The sequence below is a fragment of the Anarrhichthys ocellatus genome, unplaced genomic scaffold, assembly GCF_004355925.1.
Source record: "Anarrhichthys ocellatus isolate YVR2014 unplaced genomic scaffold, GSC_Weel_1.0 scaffold31, whole genome shotgun sequence".
Classification (NCBI taxonomy): Eukaryota; Metazoa; Chordata; class Actinopteri; order Perciformes; family Anarhichadidae; genus Anarrhichthys; species Anarrhichthys ocellatus.
Window position 1 is genome coordinate 1,343,647 of NW_022280061.1, and position 16,101 is coordinate 1,359,747.

Here is a 16,101-nt window from a genome sequence, read left to right on the forward strand (position 1 = left end):
GTGTGTGTGTGTGTGTGTGTGTGTGTGTGTGTGTGTGTGTGTGTGTGCGCGCTGAGGCCTGTGGCATATGAAACATGAGTCCCTGTTTAGCAGTGTGAACCGTGGGGGAGAGGGAAGGGGGAGGCTGTTTTCTCAATGCCTCCTTGACCTGTCACTATTGATGATGTGTGTATGTGCGCGGATCTGTGTGTGTATGCGTGTGCATGCGAGTGTGTGAGAATCCGGGCAGACATCTACAGGGGGACAGCCACCCCCTTCACCCTCCTCCCCCGCTGCCGATATCCTCTCATGCCACCACCTACCCCCCTCCCCTCCCTCCCTCCCTCCCTCCCCACCTCTCGGCCTCCTCTCCTCCCCTCTCCTGGCGCCCTGGTATGAGAGAGAAAGCTGTTGTTAATAAAAAGTTTTCAAAGAATGGGATGAAAAGGGAGGTGAAATTGAGCGGCCCTGGCCGTATTATTTCTTCTCCGTATGGGAGCTGGCCTCTCGCGGTCTCTCCGACGCTCTCGGACCGGGAGGGGGTCGCTGGCTCGGTGACCATTACTGCCCCGGGGCCAAAGCAAATGATTTGCCTCTCTGAGGCTTCAAAGGGGAGCAATTACACTTAAGTAACCAAATGAAAAGATAGCCCAGCTTGGCAGCAGTTTGGGGGAAACAGTGGAGGCCTTTGAGGGAAGAGGCACCACACCTCAGGAGTAATATGTAACAGCTCGCATCACAGAGAGGAAAAAAAAAAGAGAGAGAAGGAGAAAATAAACAACAGAATATTCTGCCACTGGATTCAGAAGAAAAAAGGTGCTGAAACCTGGCCAAACTAAAACAACAACATCATTTAGAGCGGTCTACCAATCCAGCCGATAGCTTTTAAAGTCATTGTGGCCGTATTGAAACACAGACCCAAACACTGGCCACTTTGGCGATGATATCACATCAACACACACTGTATGCAACATTATATCACAGCAAATTTGAGAGAAATAATGAATGAAAGAAATTGTATTCATCTTCAAATGTGCTGCGGGATTATATTTTCACCACTTTGTTTATAGTTGATTACTTGAGACACGCCCCGGAAAAGGTGCAATCTCACACACTGTTTGTTTTATGATGCTGGTGCACGTTTGTTTGTGGATGATGGAAAATGTGTACACAAACTTCAAAAAGGTATGTGTGCATCCTGCATCCCATTGAGCTTGAGAAGATGATGCTGAAACCGGATATAAATCATCCCCGTGCTGATTTAAGCTGCATGTGTGACACAACATGAATTGCCATCTTGAGAACCATGAATTTTTGCTCCTGTGAGTGGCACACATAAAGTCAGCCTCTCCCCACTGATAAAAGACTTGAGAAAGGCCCTATTGAGTGAAGTGGAGACTGGGAGTTTGGTAGGGGAGCTCACCTGTGGAGAGGAGTCTATAGCCGATAGAAGGCCCAACAGCTGCCAGGGTTGTAAGTCTAGGCACCTAGCAGAGCCGCAGAATGGGAAATGGAAGGCACTCTTTCAATGCACTGCCACTTAGTAACAGAAGGCATGTGCCAAACTTGCAGAATGAGAATGAAAACTCCCCCTTCGGAGTTCACTAAATATCAGCAGCGACTCTCTTTTTGTCCCCTCCCCTCCTCCTCCCCTACCCCCCCCCCTCTCTCTCTTTCTCTTTTCTCCCCCTCCTTTAGTCTATTATAATTCCTCCATAAAAGAACAATGGTTGACTGAAAGACCCCCAAACCACAGAGATATACCAACAATCGGCAGGGAGAGGGGAAAAAAGGGGGGACGCGGCTGAAGTGTGGAAGCCATCAATTACTGAAGGCCTAAAGTTAACATCCCAGCAGGATATGTGCATTAGAATGCAGATATGGGCAGGCAATGGGCAGCAGATGCCTAGCGGAGCGGTCAAAAGAGCACGCCGAGCTCATGAGAGGACATATGCAGTGTGGGAGACTCTGGGCTCTCGACTCTCGCCGTGGAATCTACAGAAGAATAGAAAATTGAATTGAATGATGATTGTAGCAGCGGCTCAAAAGAGCCATTGTGTGGAACTAACTGGAATTATGGGTTTGAAATGTGACAAACAACTGACATCTCCCATAATGGATGCCGTTACACATGGCTGTGGTGGACCCTCCATGAATCTCACACTTACAGCAGGCGAGATCGCCATGGACCTGGGGGTTCATCGCTGCAACAAGTGGCCCGGCCGTCTCCAGTCGGGTCTGAAACGCACCGTGATTCTTCCACATGCACTGCCCTAACAGGATTTCCCCCTCTCATCACATCCCTCTATTCTGGCCGCTCAGCAAGACTCAGCCCTCTGGGCTTCCTCGCGCTGCTAATTTACACTATAGCCTGCAGGCTACCTTCACAACCGGAACAGTGCAATTGTATTTTCAGGCTCATTAAGCAATAGCACAAAAAAGGGGAGCTCTTACCCCCCATCTACTTTCCCGTCCACGCTCTGTTCAGCGGGAGAGGAAAGGGGGAGCACAGAGCAGATAAAAGGTGGGATAAAGAAATGGAGCAAAGTGCTAAATTATAGTTGTGAAGCTCTATCAGTTTGTTTGTGTTTACTACATCTGTTGGTTTGGGAGCCGGGGTGGTGGTGGTGGAGGAGGAGGAGGAGGAGGAAGAGAGCCTGCAGTCGCTCCTCTCGATCTTCTGAGAACCAATCCGGCTGCTCGGTAGCAGCCCTATTCAGGATCAACCCATGCTTGTTTATTTGAAAGAGACCCCGCTTTTTAAACTTCCCACCCTCTCCATTGTTCGACTTCTCATGGGGAGGACTTTGAAATTGTAATCTCAGGATATTCAAACACACACATTTGTTCTAACCTTTGGTGACTGCAATAACATTATTACTATCAGACAGGCATTGACAATTTGGATCTACACTGCATTCAACCACTTTGACTCAAAAGCTTTTGTCGACTTGTAAAATATCTTTATGGAGAGTTAGATTACGAAGTAAGGGCTGAAACAATTTGCAAACTTTTGTTTGTCATTTAAAACTAAATTAAAGGAGGTTATGGTCTGAGCAAATTTAAATTGACCTACATGTGTTCTCAGAGTCAAAAGCAACAAATGTGGAGAAACATCTATTTAACCCAAAAAAATATATCAGAAACTGCAGTGCTGGTTAAGATTTCAATGTAACCAAATTATTTAGTGATTTTTTTCACGATTAAATCTTATGAAGCACTGATATAAAAGGCCTGGTAATTGGAAACATTCTATCACCACAATTAAGAAAAGTTTCAATGATAAAACTTTATTGATTACATTATTGGTGTGATGATTATTGTTTTCTTTTCATTGCCAGAGCAATAAAGTGACACATCTGCAAACTTCTCAATGCAATCTATCTGCCAAGAACTGTGAATTTACCTGCGTTCAACTACAAAGAATAATCGTCTCAGCTATCGAACTTAATAAGGAAATTACACAAAAAGAAGAAAATTGGTTGCATCAAATGTCCTATTTTCTCCTCACCCCGTTCAAATAACAGCTAATACAGTTTCATGAGGTGCAAAAGAAAATATTTCTTATTATATATATATATATATATATATATACCAAATTGCTGTAATTTAAACAATAGTTGCTGGCTTTGGCCTCGCTGGGATTTGAAGCCATATAGTAAAAGAGAAAATTGATGCTGCTGCCTTGTTTCGTTTCTCTGCCTCAAATCTCCTGCTTTACAGCTTTGGCTGCTAAGAGCATATGAGATTGTGGAGAAATTCTTCGGTTTGTGAATGAGACCACGGAGTAGCCACACAAAGTTCCTCGTTCCCAGTCCTCAACCTAACTCGCCCACTCGCATTGTCCCTAGACTTTCCTTAAGAATGCGGATTTCTATGGCCGACAGCAAGCCAGACAAAATTGCCGATTGCATTGTCACCTCTCGTGGTTTTTCTCCTCAACAATCTCTACTGGCAGTAGAGTTCAGGAGGAACCCTCTCAACAAAAACATCTGTTTTGGAAGAGTGGGAAACAGCGTCCAAGTTTTTTAAATGTAGCCATCAGTATATGAGCAAACATTCATTTCAGCTTGAGCTCCAAATGCAAATGCAACCACCACAGTCAAAAGAAATAAACCCTGTTGTGTTTAGGTTTGAGTTAAAAACAGCAGCTATAACACCACAGGACACTCCATCCCCTGATTGCCTTTTTACAGTGCACAAAACAAAGTTGTGATGAAGGCAGCTTGCTTCCTTCGCTTCGGCCCAGCAAGACTATTTCCCTCATTACGCTGTGTTCAAACATAGGGCGCTCTGATGCCACAAGAGGAAGTGGCTTTGGCAGAAAACGTCAAACCAGCGTTTAAGTGCAGGATTGAAGCGGGTCTGATGTGGATGGGACCAACTTGTTAAGCCAAATGAAAGGTCAAGATATTTTTCCACAGCGTTGAGCAGCCCCAAGAACTGCTATTTAAACTGCCGGTAAATGCAGAGTGCCGTGCTGGCCACCTTATGCGAGGAAGGCACACGAGTCGAGGTGTTGACAGAGGCAGGAAATTAAAACAATGCACGCAAAGATAGTTACCTCTTGCTTCCATGTAGAAATGAAGACTAAACTCCATCACAGAAATGTTCCTTCCCTACAGAAAAGTGACGGCAGCGTGAGAGTGGCGTGTCGGGACGATGCCGAGAGCGGCACACTTGCTTGTCCCCGTCTAGTCTGCGCCGCCACGTCGGCAAAGCGTCCATCTCGTTGAGGCCTGTAGCTACAGGTCTTTGTGCCGCTGTCGACACATCTCACAGGGATTGGGTTCCACAGCTCGCTCACTCCTCTAAATGATCGGTTTGTTTGTCAGAGGGCCTCACTACAGCGGGGAATTCACACATTGTTGATGGAGGACAGACACCAGCTCACCTGGACTCCCACGAAGTCTGAGTTCATCCGCTGGTGCATCTGAAGAGTACGGCCTTGACTGGGACACCTTCTGAAAGAAAACAAACGCACGATAGGAGATGTTGTTTTCTCACGTGGTTTCTTTACCAACTGGCTGAGTGGTTTCACCGAAGAATCGAGTATTGAAAATGGCCCGTGCACGTACGCGAGAAGAAGTTCTTGTTTCAGGTGCCAGCTAAGGGGAAAAGGGCTTCCCATCGAGCATGCGCCGACCTTGAAGGACAGATCTGCTTTCAAACTCACTAACATCTTTTGGCACAGTTCCCTTGCCTGCATGCTGTTACATAAATGTCTTTTGGGGTAGGCGAGAAGGGGGCCCGGAGCTAAATACACTGCACCAAACACCAGGGGAGGAGAGGTAACTGTACTTCTTGTGTATAGATCTCTGGATGTACCTGTATCGGATGAATCTCTGTGTGAGTCTGCGTGCTCCGCGGGCAGACTCTCATCCCCTTCTTCCACAACACTACGGAGACGAGACAGAGGGAAGGGTACGCGGTCGCTGGGATTTAAACCCAAACCAGCTGGGTGACGAGAGGCCCCGGTGTGTGAGGAGACAGAGGGCCGGCTTTGTCAGATAGAAGGAGCGCACTCAAACATCAGGATTTACTCAAGTTGAATAACCAACCAAAGCTGCCCCTCTTACTTGATGAGGGGTAAACTGTTCTTTGCACCTGAGGGCTCGCACGAGGCCGACCATTAGTGATCTCAATAAAGAATTGTGTCTTCTTTTTGTTGTCGTTTGTTGAGAAACAGCAGCTAATTTCACTAATTCCAGTTGCATGACAGTCATATGCTGCTTGATGGGCCTGCAGGACACAAGCAACTGCTTGTGGTTTCTAATAGGTTAAGTATTCATTGTTTCATCCAGCTAAGCACGAAGAGGACTAATGAAGTAATTTGGTGAAGTGAATTACGGGGGAAAAAAGTGAAGGTCTCGGATTAACAACTGCCACGGATCAATCCATCTCCTCACTTGATCACTTCCCGATCGTATATTTGATAGGGTTGAGTGTGGAGCTCTCTTGTGTTGGGTTGTGCTGATGATGTCCAGGAGGGCACAGTGTGCTGCTGATACACTGAATGTGATATCTGCTTGGACATGCTGGAAGGGAAGAATTTAAAGGATGTTTAGGAGAGATTACATTTCCCCAACAATGAGCCTCTTGAAGGGACATAATTATTATGGGATGAAGAAGAACTAAATACAACAACTTTATTCATCTACACAAGCAGATATTATACCTTTTAGTCCACTACATGCACCTTACTTGTTACTTTATGTGTTAAGACTTTATTTACAAAACATGTGATCAGCCTCTAAAATAGGATTGATTCATGCTTTAATTGTCCAATATATAAAGTAGACAGAATAAATTCCACTTCAACCAGCTATACAGTAAAAGTACTGGAAACATTTTAAATCAACTGTGAACATGATCTAACGAACTCATGAATATGAGTACATAATCAGTACTTTTAATACTTTAAGTACATTTTACTGATTAACTTTGGTACTTTCGACTCAAGCGAAATTTTAAATGCAGGACATTTATTTGTAGACTTATTTTACACTGTGGTATTGATACTTCAGCAACAACGGATCTGAATGGAAACTTAATGAACGTGAAGTATTCTGCAAACACTGATGAGCTCAATACTTCTGGAAAAACAATGTTCCCACAATTCTTTCCAATAATTTCCAATTAATTTATTTTAATTAACAAAACGGACTTGTCACCTGATGCAAAGTCCGTGATGGTGTCGTGATGAACTCGATGACGATGAAGGTTTTGCATTGCTGCTGCAGTCGTCATCATTTTACTAAAACATGTCGAAATGAATTAAATCCCACCCTCGTCAGTTTGAGACTAGACGTGAAACAGTTAACTGTCAGCGGCTGCTTCCTCCCAGCTCCATGCAGCGGACTATGAAATATTTGGAGGACAATTGGTTAAGTGGAGTTAACCGTTGCCTTTTTTCTCCCCGAGGTATCTTCCTTTTTGATCCTGCCGAGCCTGGCGCCTCGCAAAACACAACTTGTCTGGCTTATTAAATAGTATGACCTGGAGAAAGAAAACGCCTGTTGCTTCTCAACTGAGGCCATTGTGAAGCGAGAGGAGCTCATGACAGGCCTTAAATTGCTGTAATGCTGTGTGACCAACAGTCATTCCTAATCAATTTCCATCCCGGTTTTCTTATTTGATTCTCAGCTGAATTGTTTTACTTTTAATTTTTTTTCCAGTGACTTGATTAGAATACTTATCTACAAATCTAATTCTGCGTGCTTATTCTATTTTAAAAGCAGTTGACTGAATACATTTTACTGTTTGTTTTTTTCCCTTCTCCTTTGATAAAAGTATCGCTTTGATATTGACATGTGACTCTTTAGTTGCTGCTCAGCTTTACAGTGGGAGAATAATTCAACGAACAGTACCGATGGAGAGCCCGGCTAATGGATGTAAATGGTCAAGAGAGATCCTCCCCACTGGTTAATTGCACTAAAATTGGTCTAAGCTACTTTGTGAGGGCCATCAATAGCCCCGCGCCGCATGGGGTCTGTATGATTAACTTCTCCTTCCTTTCAAAGGCCTTTTGATCTCCCCTTCGAGGGCCAGCGGGCCAATCAGACCCGCACTTGCAGACGTCACGAGGCCAAAGCGACGAGCTGATTGGTGGGAGCGTGGAGGGGGGACAGCCCTTGTCCTTTTATAGACGACCCCGTGCAGCGCGTAAAGGCTACTGGGCACCGCTGACAGCGCAGAGACGCATATTGGATACTGTACACCTCGGCGACTCCATTCCTCCTAACGGGCCACACGGAGGTGCATGGCCCCATCCCCTCGTGTCACGATGAATCCTGTGCAGGGGTCGCCGTCCCAGGACGCCAAACAGCTTCATCAGAGTGAGGAGACGGATACGGAGGGCGAGGATCTGCAGCCTAAAGACATGACCACTGAGAAAGGATACAAACCCCAGCGGAGCAGCCTCGCGTTTAGCGTCGAGTCGTTGATTTCCAAGAAGACCACCTGTCGGACTTCCTATTCCCCCACAGATTTAGCTGTGGCCCTGCCGAAACCCGCGGCCGGGCAAGGCGTGCAGTTCTCTCCAAGGACTCTTTACGCGGAGAGCAAGGTTTCCGCGGAGAGCTCGCAGGGTGTTTCCAGCAGTTCCAGCGAGGACAGCCCGCAGTTAAGTGAGAAAGAGCAGAGCACTTGGTACCAGACGTCCTCCCTTTCTACTCCGCCACGTAAGTCCGTCCTTCTGCTGTTCTGAGAGTTTTGCAAACTCAAGTATACATTTATTTTTTAAATTAGTAATCTTCTACTGCCGATAGTCAGGGCTGCAAAGTAAAAATAGTTTGGCAACAGATACAAGAAATTATAATTCTCTCGTTGTGTCACAGTCATATTGATATTGCCCCTGCTGCTATACGGACTGCATGCATTTCCTTCTTGCATTCTATTGTGTCTTACAAACTGCATATAGATTATGGTAATGTCTCGTACCGCTGAGCATGTGAAGCACATTATTGGTCCTTTGTCAGATTGTTTTTTTCTTATATTCTTATATACTTCTTAATATATTTTGTATTTATTTACAGATGATATATATGCAAGCAAATATTAAAGGGTGTTAGCGGGATTCAGCTTTAAGATTAAAGTTTGCACGAGTGAATGTGATCAGTTTTTGACCCATATTGACATAGAGGCTACATTTTTCATCAAAAAATAATAAAACTTGTCTATTGACATATTTTTACCCGCGGCATGTGTTTGCATTTAATATTGACATGTACACCTGACAATTAAGAGTAAATGTATTCTTCCCTTTGTTGATTGTTCTCAGGGAGCTCAAGTCCAAATCAGTGTACTTTAAGGAAACACAAAAACAACAGGAAACCTCGCACGCCCTTCACTACCTCCCAGCTGCTGGCGCTGGAGCGCAAATTTCGCCAGAAGCAGTACCTCTCCATCGCCGAGAGAGCCGAGTTCTCCAACTCGCTCAACCTGACGGAGACTCAGGTCAAAATTTGGTTTCAGAACAGGAGGGCCAAAGCCAAGAGACTGCAGGAGGCCGAGCTGGAAAAGTATAAACTGGCCTCCAAGCCCATGCTGCCCGCCTTCGCGCTGCCGCTCCCCCTCGGAGCGCACATGGGCTCTCCAACATGGGGCCCGTCAAACGCCTTCCCGAGGCACAGTCTGCCGGTACCAGGACTGTTCGGCGGACCTGTCACTTATGGGATGTATTATTTGTCTTAGTAGTGCTGCGTGTGTATGTGGCTGATTTTAAGAGAAAAATAATGTATTCTTTCATGGTCGCAAAACACTTATAAACGAGGATGATGCGCTTTCTTCACAGTTTTATATTCGGAGTTTAGAGAATTTTTCTGAATTAATTTCGGGACACATTTTGATATGTAATTGTGTGCGTAATCAGACTGAGCGAGTTCACCTGCTCTCCTCATTTTAAGACAGTTCTGTGGGTTGTGCATCCACAGGCCTAAATTGCTGAGGCGATACTCCAAAAACAAATGTCAGGTTTTTAACCAACATGCCTTACATATCTCACTCCAGCGCTTCCACCGTGCTCCGCAGTTTGTGAACGTGGACATTCAAAGTGTGTCCAGACATGAAGGCGATGATCTACTGAAGCGCAGGTTCGAAAGCAACAGAAAAGTACTTAAATGATGTCAGTGCCTTAAGACCGGTGTATCACTTGAAGTATTTCTCCTCATTCAGCATCGACTGTTTCTGGTAAAACTGCATTTTGCCAGAGTTGCTGTTTGAATGTTTGTATTTCCTTTTACAGCATCGCGATTTCTACATTTTTGTATGGAGCAAAAATTATACTTTAGAAAAACACGTGTATTAGATATTTTTTTTACTCTCACATCGTGGCCTTTATGGGAGTGATGATAGATTTTCTTTGAGGAATGTTGCTGTAAATGTAAATACAATGTGTGGTGTTCATAAAGCCCTGCAGCCTCGTTTGAAGAGCAGCAGGAAATGTGGTATTTATTGAATATCTTTGTATCTGTACTGTGTACATGCATCACTCTATCCAAATGTTCAGTTACTTGTAAAAACTGATTTTAGTAAATAAACATTATACAAAACCTCAAAGTGGCTGACTCGTTGTACAACCTTTTTACTGTTTTATTTATTTATATTATTTAATACTTATATTAGAGTCAGATGAATTTATGGAGGAGTATATATTCACTACTCCAAGAAATATGACTTAATCAAAGGTAGCACAGACTTAGATGAGATAATTGTTATTTATTAATGTAATTTCTAATGAAAGCAATCATGCCAAACCTCCATCACTGTTGCCAAAAATAAATAAATTGTCATCCCACATAATTCTTAATTTTATCTAATTTGAAAATGGGCCAATGATAATGTTTTTTTCCCCCAATATCATTACATTTGCATACATTGTATTCAAAATTGCATATTACTATTGACCATAACCTATATTAAACACCCAAAGAAATTGTCAGGGAGATTTAAAAATGAGCCTACAACGACATCAGCTAAACCCCTGTTCTGTTAATGTAAAAAGGATTTGTAATATCTTAACACAACTGTATGTCTTCTTTGGCACTTTTCAATGAATCGTTTGTAAACGAAATCACATTCTAACCTAATAGACCTGGTCATTTCATTCATTTCCTAAAAAATATATTTGCGTTGCGGCACATGCAGACTAAACACATCTTGTTCGGTAGTAAATATTTTCCAATAAGACAGCTTTAAAATGGGAAAATGGCAGGCTGCGCACCTCAAGGGGCCGATTTTCAATATTCACCTGCATATAAGCTACATTGTTACCATGGCTAATCATTTCAGATATATTTTTAAAATTAAGCAAAAAATAAAAACAGATCATCAGCTCGATACAATTGAGGGGGAATTACAAATATATTTATTTATACTTTCTTTTCATTTATTTTCTGGTTTCTATATAGATGGGGATGTTCAAAAGCAGTATTTTTTTTAAACGGTGCAGCTGATGTTAAACGTTATTAATTAGCCTGCTGTCTGGTTCACTTAATGTAACTAAATACCCTGTCACATAGCGTACCAGTGGGTTAACCGTTAGTTCTCATGCGTTTATGAAACAATGTTTAACTCAGGTTATAGGCCTATTATAAACCAAAAGTTCAACATTCATGTTGTTGGTCTGTCATTCTTGTCACACTTCTCCAACAAAAATATCGTGTACCCCCTTTAAAGGCTAAATACAATCACAGGAATACGACTTACAGTTTATTGTGGGGAATAATTTAATGATGTGTCCCCATTAAAGCACTTACGTGAAGATGTACATTTAATAATTTAGTTGGAGCTTTCGACGAAGATGGCAGTATTACTCGCGGTCTGTACTCTGTCCGTCCGGCAGAGGGCGGTAGCGCGCTCGCTGCTGCTGCTGCCGGTGCTGAAGAAGAAAACGCACTTCCGCTCAACCGGTCACAGAGTAGACTACTCTTTGTACAGCGAGGTGAGTACGTTAGCTGAGTGGCTTGCTGAATGATAGAACATCCAATGGAAATCTGTTTAAATAGTTATTTGTGCAGCTCATCCGTGTATTGTTGCGCATGTGATTCAGCAGTAAACGTAACGTTCGCGCTGTGTTTTTGTGAGAAAACTGGCGTTACTGAGAGACTTCACTGACCTTGGCTAGCAAGCTAACGGAGCTAGCTACCGTTAGCTTGCTTTTCAGCGGTCTTGAATTGAACAAAATGTCAAGGGCCCGGTGTCATTGATTGTTTCTTGTCAAAAATGTGTTTCTATCATCTCATCTTCTCTGTTAGTTATTAAATATATGCATAACTATTTAGGACCAGCTGTCCTGCAGTCTTTATTGTTAAGGTTAGCTGCTCAGGCCTGCTTTAACCTGAAAACAATAATGTCTCAGTTCTAACGTTAACGCCACTTGTCTGCTTGTTTAACACAAACTAAAATGTGTTTCATCCTGAAGTCAATCATTAAAAGTACAGTTGACGCACAAATGTGCAACTGCATTACGACATGGCATCACAGTGCACATTGAATGGGAAGTGAACATGTTTCTGTCAGTCTAGGCTCCACTTGGTAATCAAGGTGACATTTTACACCCAGTTTAAACTAATGTAGCTAAATAACTTTACATTTAAACAGTTTAGCTTTTGTGGAAACTAATTTGGGGGGTGGTGTTGATTCAAGTTTATGGTCGTTTTGTGCTTTTTAAAAAAAAATATGATATAGCACATTTGATAAAATAGCGAGTTTTTCCATTATGCTACCCTCACTGATAAAAATGGGGTAAAATATTACAACAAAATCCAATTCATTAGCAACTTGGCATCTTGTCAGCCATATTTTACATAGTCATATCTTATGCATATTGATTTTATGTTCTCTGTAATATTGTAACATTTTATTATATAGGTGGAGGCTTCAAATAAACCCAGTTGGCTTTTGCCTCTTCGTGCACTATTTGTTTTAATCTGTTTTGTTTGTTTTGATTTTATTGTTTAAATTGTGCAAAATAAACTAAACTACAGCATGCAAAAATGGACTTTGATTTAAGTATTTTTTCTTTGTCAAACTGTCAAATGGCTCCAACACAAACTGAACATTGACATTAACTCTGGCAGGATTTATTGCAGGGCTGTCATACTATTAGTATGAGCTAGGTTTACCTGGCAACTGAGTGTGTGTATATATAATCAGAAAATATATGTACACACTTTTGTTTTCCAGCCACATGTAGCCTGGATTGTTTTGATGTTTTTGTTGACTGGACTAAACAAGATTTCCGTCTTACCTTTCAGACAAGCAGGATGGCAGGCCGTCGTGTAGCCCTGAAATCCATCGACTGGCTGGCGTTTGCTGAGCGCGTCCCACCCAACCAGAGGAGCATGTTCAACGCGCTGAAGACTCGCAGTGATGCCATCGCTGCAAAGTTAGTTTCACAACAGACTTTAGAAGTCATGCTGAAAGTCGGCTAAAGTCAACTTGGTCTTATAGTGCGCAAGTTCATTAATTGTGAAAGAACACAACTAACACATTTGCTCATTCTTTTGACTTTTTGTACCGATTTTATTCTTTGACGTCCTTTTTTAGTTTGCTCACTTAAGCTTCATAGTCGTCTGTTAAACTCAGTCTTCTCCATTTTACACCAGACTGACCTCGCTGCCAGAGGCTCCTGCAGCCATCGACTGGAGCGTCTACAGGAGCACAGTGGCCAAAGTCGGGATGGTTGATGAGTTTGAGAAGAAGGTGAGCTTCACTTGGCTGGTTCATTCAACGGGTCATGAGCATTATTCAGTGTTTCCAGGAAGTGTGGGAAAAGTTCAAATCTGTTCTGACACCACATGGCAACTTTCACTTTAGTTGTAGTTGGTATATTTTTATGTTTGCGTCCAGCTGTGATTCGATATTTTCCACATAATGTATATCAGGATCCAAATTAATGGAGAATTCAAAGGACCATAAATACATCAGTTTTATGTGCTCTCCACTTAGCCAATAATAACATTCAAACTACTGTTTAAATCTCCTTTTAGTTCCTCTGCAAAAATAATCAGTTGAGCTGGTGGTGGTGCAGTTGAGTCAGAAATTCTTTACATAGTTTGTTCAGCATTTGTTGGTTTGTGTTGCAGTGGTAAATAATAAATGTTCCTTCTGCACACAGTTCAAAGCCCTGCTGATCCCTGAGCCTTCTGACACACAGACAAGCGCCATCAGTGCACAGGAGGCTGAATCTGTAAGTGATGACGCCAAACAAATCTGTGTTACCCGAGTTTCAGCTTTACTGTATTGTTGTAAACTGTGTTGACTTTTAATTAGAAAACAATGCAGTCAAACCAAAATTTGCAATTCTATGTATATATTTGTAACTACTAAGATAATTTATTATCTACAAATACATAGACAATAGTTCATCAATCATGAAATTCATTCAACACTGAAACAGACATTTTTTATTACAGCAAAGAGAGACAGAACTGGAATTTTTGGAATAATAATTAGAAAATAGTAACATAGATTTGTTATGTTGTTGTTGTTTTGTATTGTCAGATGTAATAGTTTCACTTTTCTCTACCAGAATAAAGGTGCATCAGTCTACATTGAAGGATCTATGGCCCGCATCGCTCAGTATGAGCAAGAGGTGAGACTATCTGTGGTAGTAGAACACCTCATGGATGTCTTCGGGAAATCTGTATTTATAACCTATTCTTTTTACATTTTTGTCTCAGCTGGATAAATTCAAGAACATGATCCCCTTCGACCAGATGACCATCGAGGATCTCAACGACACCTTCCCAGAGACCAAGCTGGACAAGGTCAAATACCCCTACTGGCCCCACAAGCCCATCGCGGACCTGTAATCCTTTTACCTGAAACTCACCTCACAATAAAGTTTATGTATTGTATAGAGAAATCTTGTGATGGGCTTATTATTTGATACACATTTTGGTTTGCATGTGGTATTGTAGGTAGAGCCCACGAGGGGGCGGTGTTGCAATAGTTTTACTCTGAAAGTTCAACATCTCGGTTGAAAAAGCTATACATTTTGACATTCACTATGTTGTTAATCTATTCCCCATTTGATATCTGTAACCACTGTATGATAAAAGATATCTGTGGCACCAGGGCAAAGTTGCTTCTTTGGGTATTAAACAATCTCATTGACGTGTGACATGTTTCCTGATTCAATTAGCAGCAGTGTTGAGGTGCAGTACAGCACAAGTCTGGTAACTAATAGATGTGATGATATCAGTCTATTCATTGTAATCAATAATAAAGCTAAACATGCATAGTAGCTTACATTGTATACTTATAAATGTAAGCTAAAATGCTAATACTGAATTAGGTCCATGGGGTACATCGCAAGTCTCTTAATTGCATCCCCGTTTCCCTCACTTGGGTCCTTTCCTTGCGTCTTAGTCCCTCCCACCAGGGATGCATGGAGGAAACCATGCGAGGAGAGAGGAACGAGGAAATATGTTTTAAGATACATGAGACGTCCTTTCCTCAGTTGCGTCACGTGCGCTGATCACAGCTGTCAGTCGGCTTTAACAGCTGCAGAGACTTTTGAGAAGTTTTGTCTGTAGACATGATCACTGTACTTAATAATAGTAACTAATAATACCAATAAAGACGCACAGTAATCATCACTGTAGATGTGTTTTCTCTCTGTAGCCTGTTACCTATTTAACAAACTGTTCTGTTTAGAAGCGCAGGCTCGATTTCTACCGACAGAATGCATTTGACTTATGACTTATTTGCGTCTGTACATTTTGAAATTGTGACTGTGGCATCATTAATTCACCCAGAATATGATTATGGTTTCTCTTGAGCCTAATACATTAATTTATTAGGCTCCATGTTTCAGGTTAAGCTTAAATTATAAAACTCATCAAACCTGACACTCAGGAATGATCAGCCTCACGTGACTGAATGAAATGATGATCAATTATGTAAAAAGCTCTCTCTGACTTTAATTGTATCCAAAATAAAAGTTATTGAGGGAAATATCAGATCATGAAAACACAAATATTTCTAATAAGTTAGTTATTTGTGGTCCTTTTGTTGTTCAGACCTACAATGAACATATATTTAAACCAGATCAGAAAACGAATCAAATATAAAGCTTGAGTTTAATCTGTGATCCGTCTTCGCTGTTTACATGTTGAAAAATATCTTATCAGTCCGATCGGCTGCAGCGTCCAATCACATAACAGATGAACAATGAGGGGGCGTGCCGGCTGTTAAAACACTTCCTGGAAGGCTGTTCTCGTGGGTCCTCGCTCATGACTCCTCGGAGATCTCTCCTCCTTCCTCGATCCCCGCTCTTCCGAGCTAAATAAGAGCTTTGGGACGGCCGTCAATATGGTGGTGCAGAACAACTTCCGGTTCAAGCGAGGATCGAGGAGCGAGGAAATGACAAATAAGAGATTTGGGATGCACCCCATGTCGAAGTCCGGTTGAGACCCTCGAAATTGAACCTGCCGTTGTAGGTTGATGTCATGTCAGTCATCCTGAAACTATCCAATCATGGATCGACTGGTTGTGTCCCTCAACCATCATTGGACGCCCACTATTTATTTACATATATGTGGGTGGGATAGAGCCCATTCATTCCAGTTCTGTATTTTGATTGGTCTATTTTTCAGCGTCTCAGCTGCTGAT

At 42.3% G+C, this 16,101-nt stretch overlaps 2 protein-coding genes across 2 annotated transcripts in view; both read left to right on the top strand.

Moving 5' to 3' along the window:
• Nucleotides 1-10,026, top strand: part of LOC116392917 (homeobox protein MSH-C-like) — a 25,077-nt gene extending 15,051 nt beyond the window's left edge. The window contains exons 3-4 of the mRNA XM_031864753.1: nucleotides 7,503-8,162; nucleotides 8,762-10,026. Of these exons, the coding sequence (XP_031720613.1) occupies nucleotides 7,742-8,162; nucleotides 8,762-9,174 (834 nt within the window). The 5' untranslated portion in view covers nucleotides 7,503-7,741 and the 3' untranslated portion in view covers nucleotides 9,175-10,026. The remainder of the gene's footprint in view (nucleotides 1-7,502; nucleotides 8,163-8,761) is intronic.
• Nucleotides 10,027-11,364: 1,338 nt separating this feature from the next.
• On the top strand, nucleotides 11,365-14,606 carry atp5pd (ATP synthase peripheral stalk subunit d). The gene is made up of 6 exons (XM_031864711.1): nucleotides 11,365-11,422; nucleotides 12,738-12,868; nucleotides 13,089-13,185; nucleotides 13,601-13,672; nucleotides 14,015-14,077; nucleotides 14,166-14,606. The coding sequence occupies exons 2-6, from the start codon at nucleotides 12,747-12,749 to the stop codon at nucleotides 14,295-14,297; spliced, it is 486 nt and encodes a 161-aa protein (XP_031720571.1). The 5' UTR covers nucleotides 11,365-11,422; nucleotides 12,738-12,746; the 3' UTR covers nucleotides 14,298-14,606.
• The last annotated feature ends 1,495 nt before the right edge of the window (nucleotides 14,607-16,101 follow it).

What these genes read in the sequence shown, in the direction of transcription:
- atp5pd (XM_031864711.1), top strand. Translation starts at nt 12,747, where the DNA reads ATGGCAGGCCGTCGTGTAGCCCTGAAATCCATCGACTGGCTGGCGTTT. An exon ending in AGTGATGCCATCGCTGCAAA is followed by an intron (nt 12,869 to 13,088) that starts GTTAGTTTCACA and finishes ATTTTACACCAG; the next exon opens with ACTGACCTCGCTGCCAGAGG. An exon ending in TCGCTCAGTATGAGCAAGAG is followed by an intron (nt 14,078 to 14,165) that starts GTGAGACTATCT and finishes TTTTTGTCTCAG; the next exon opens with CTGGATAAATTCAAGAACAT.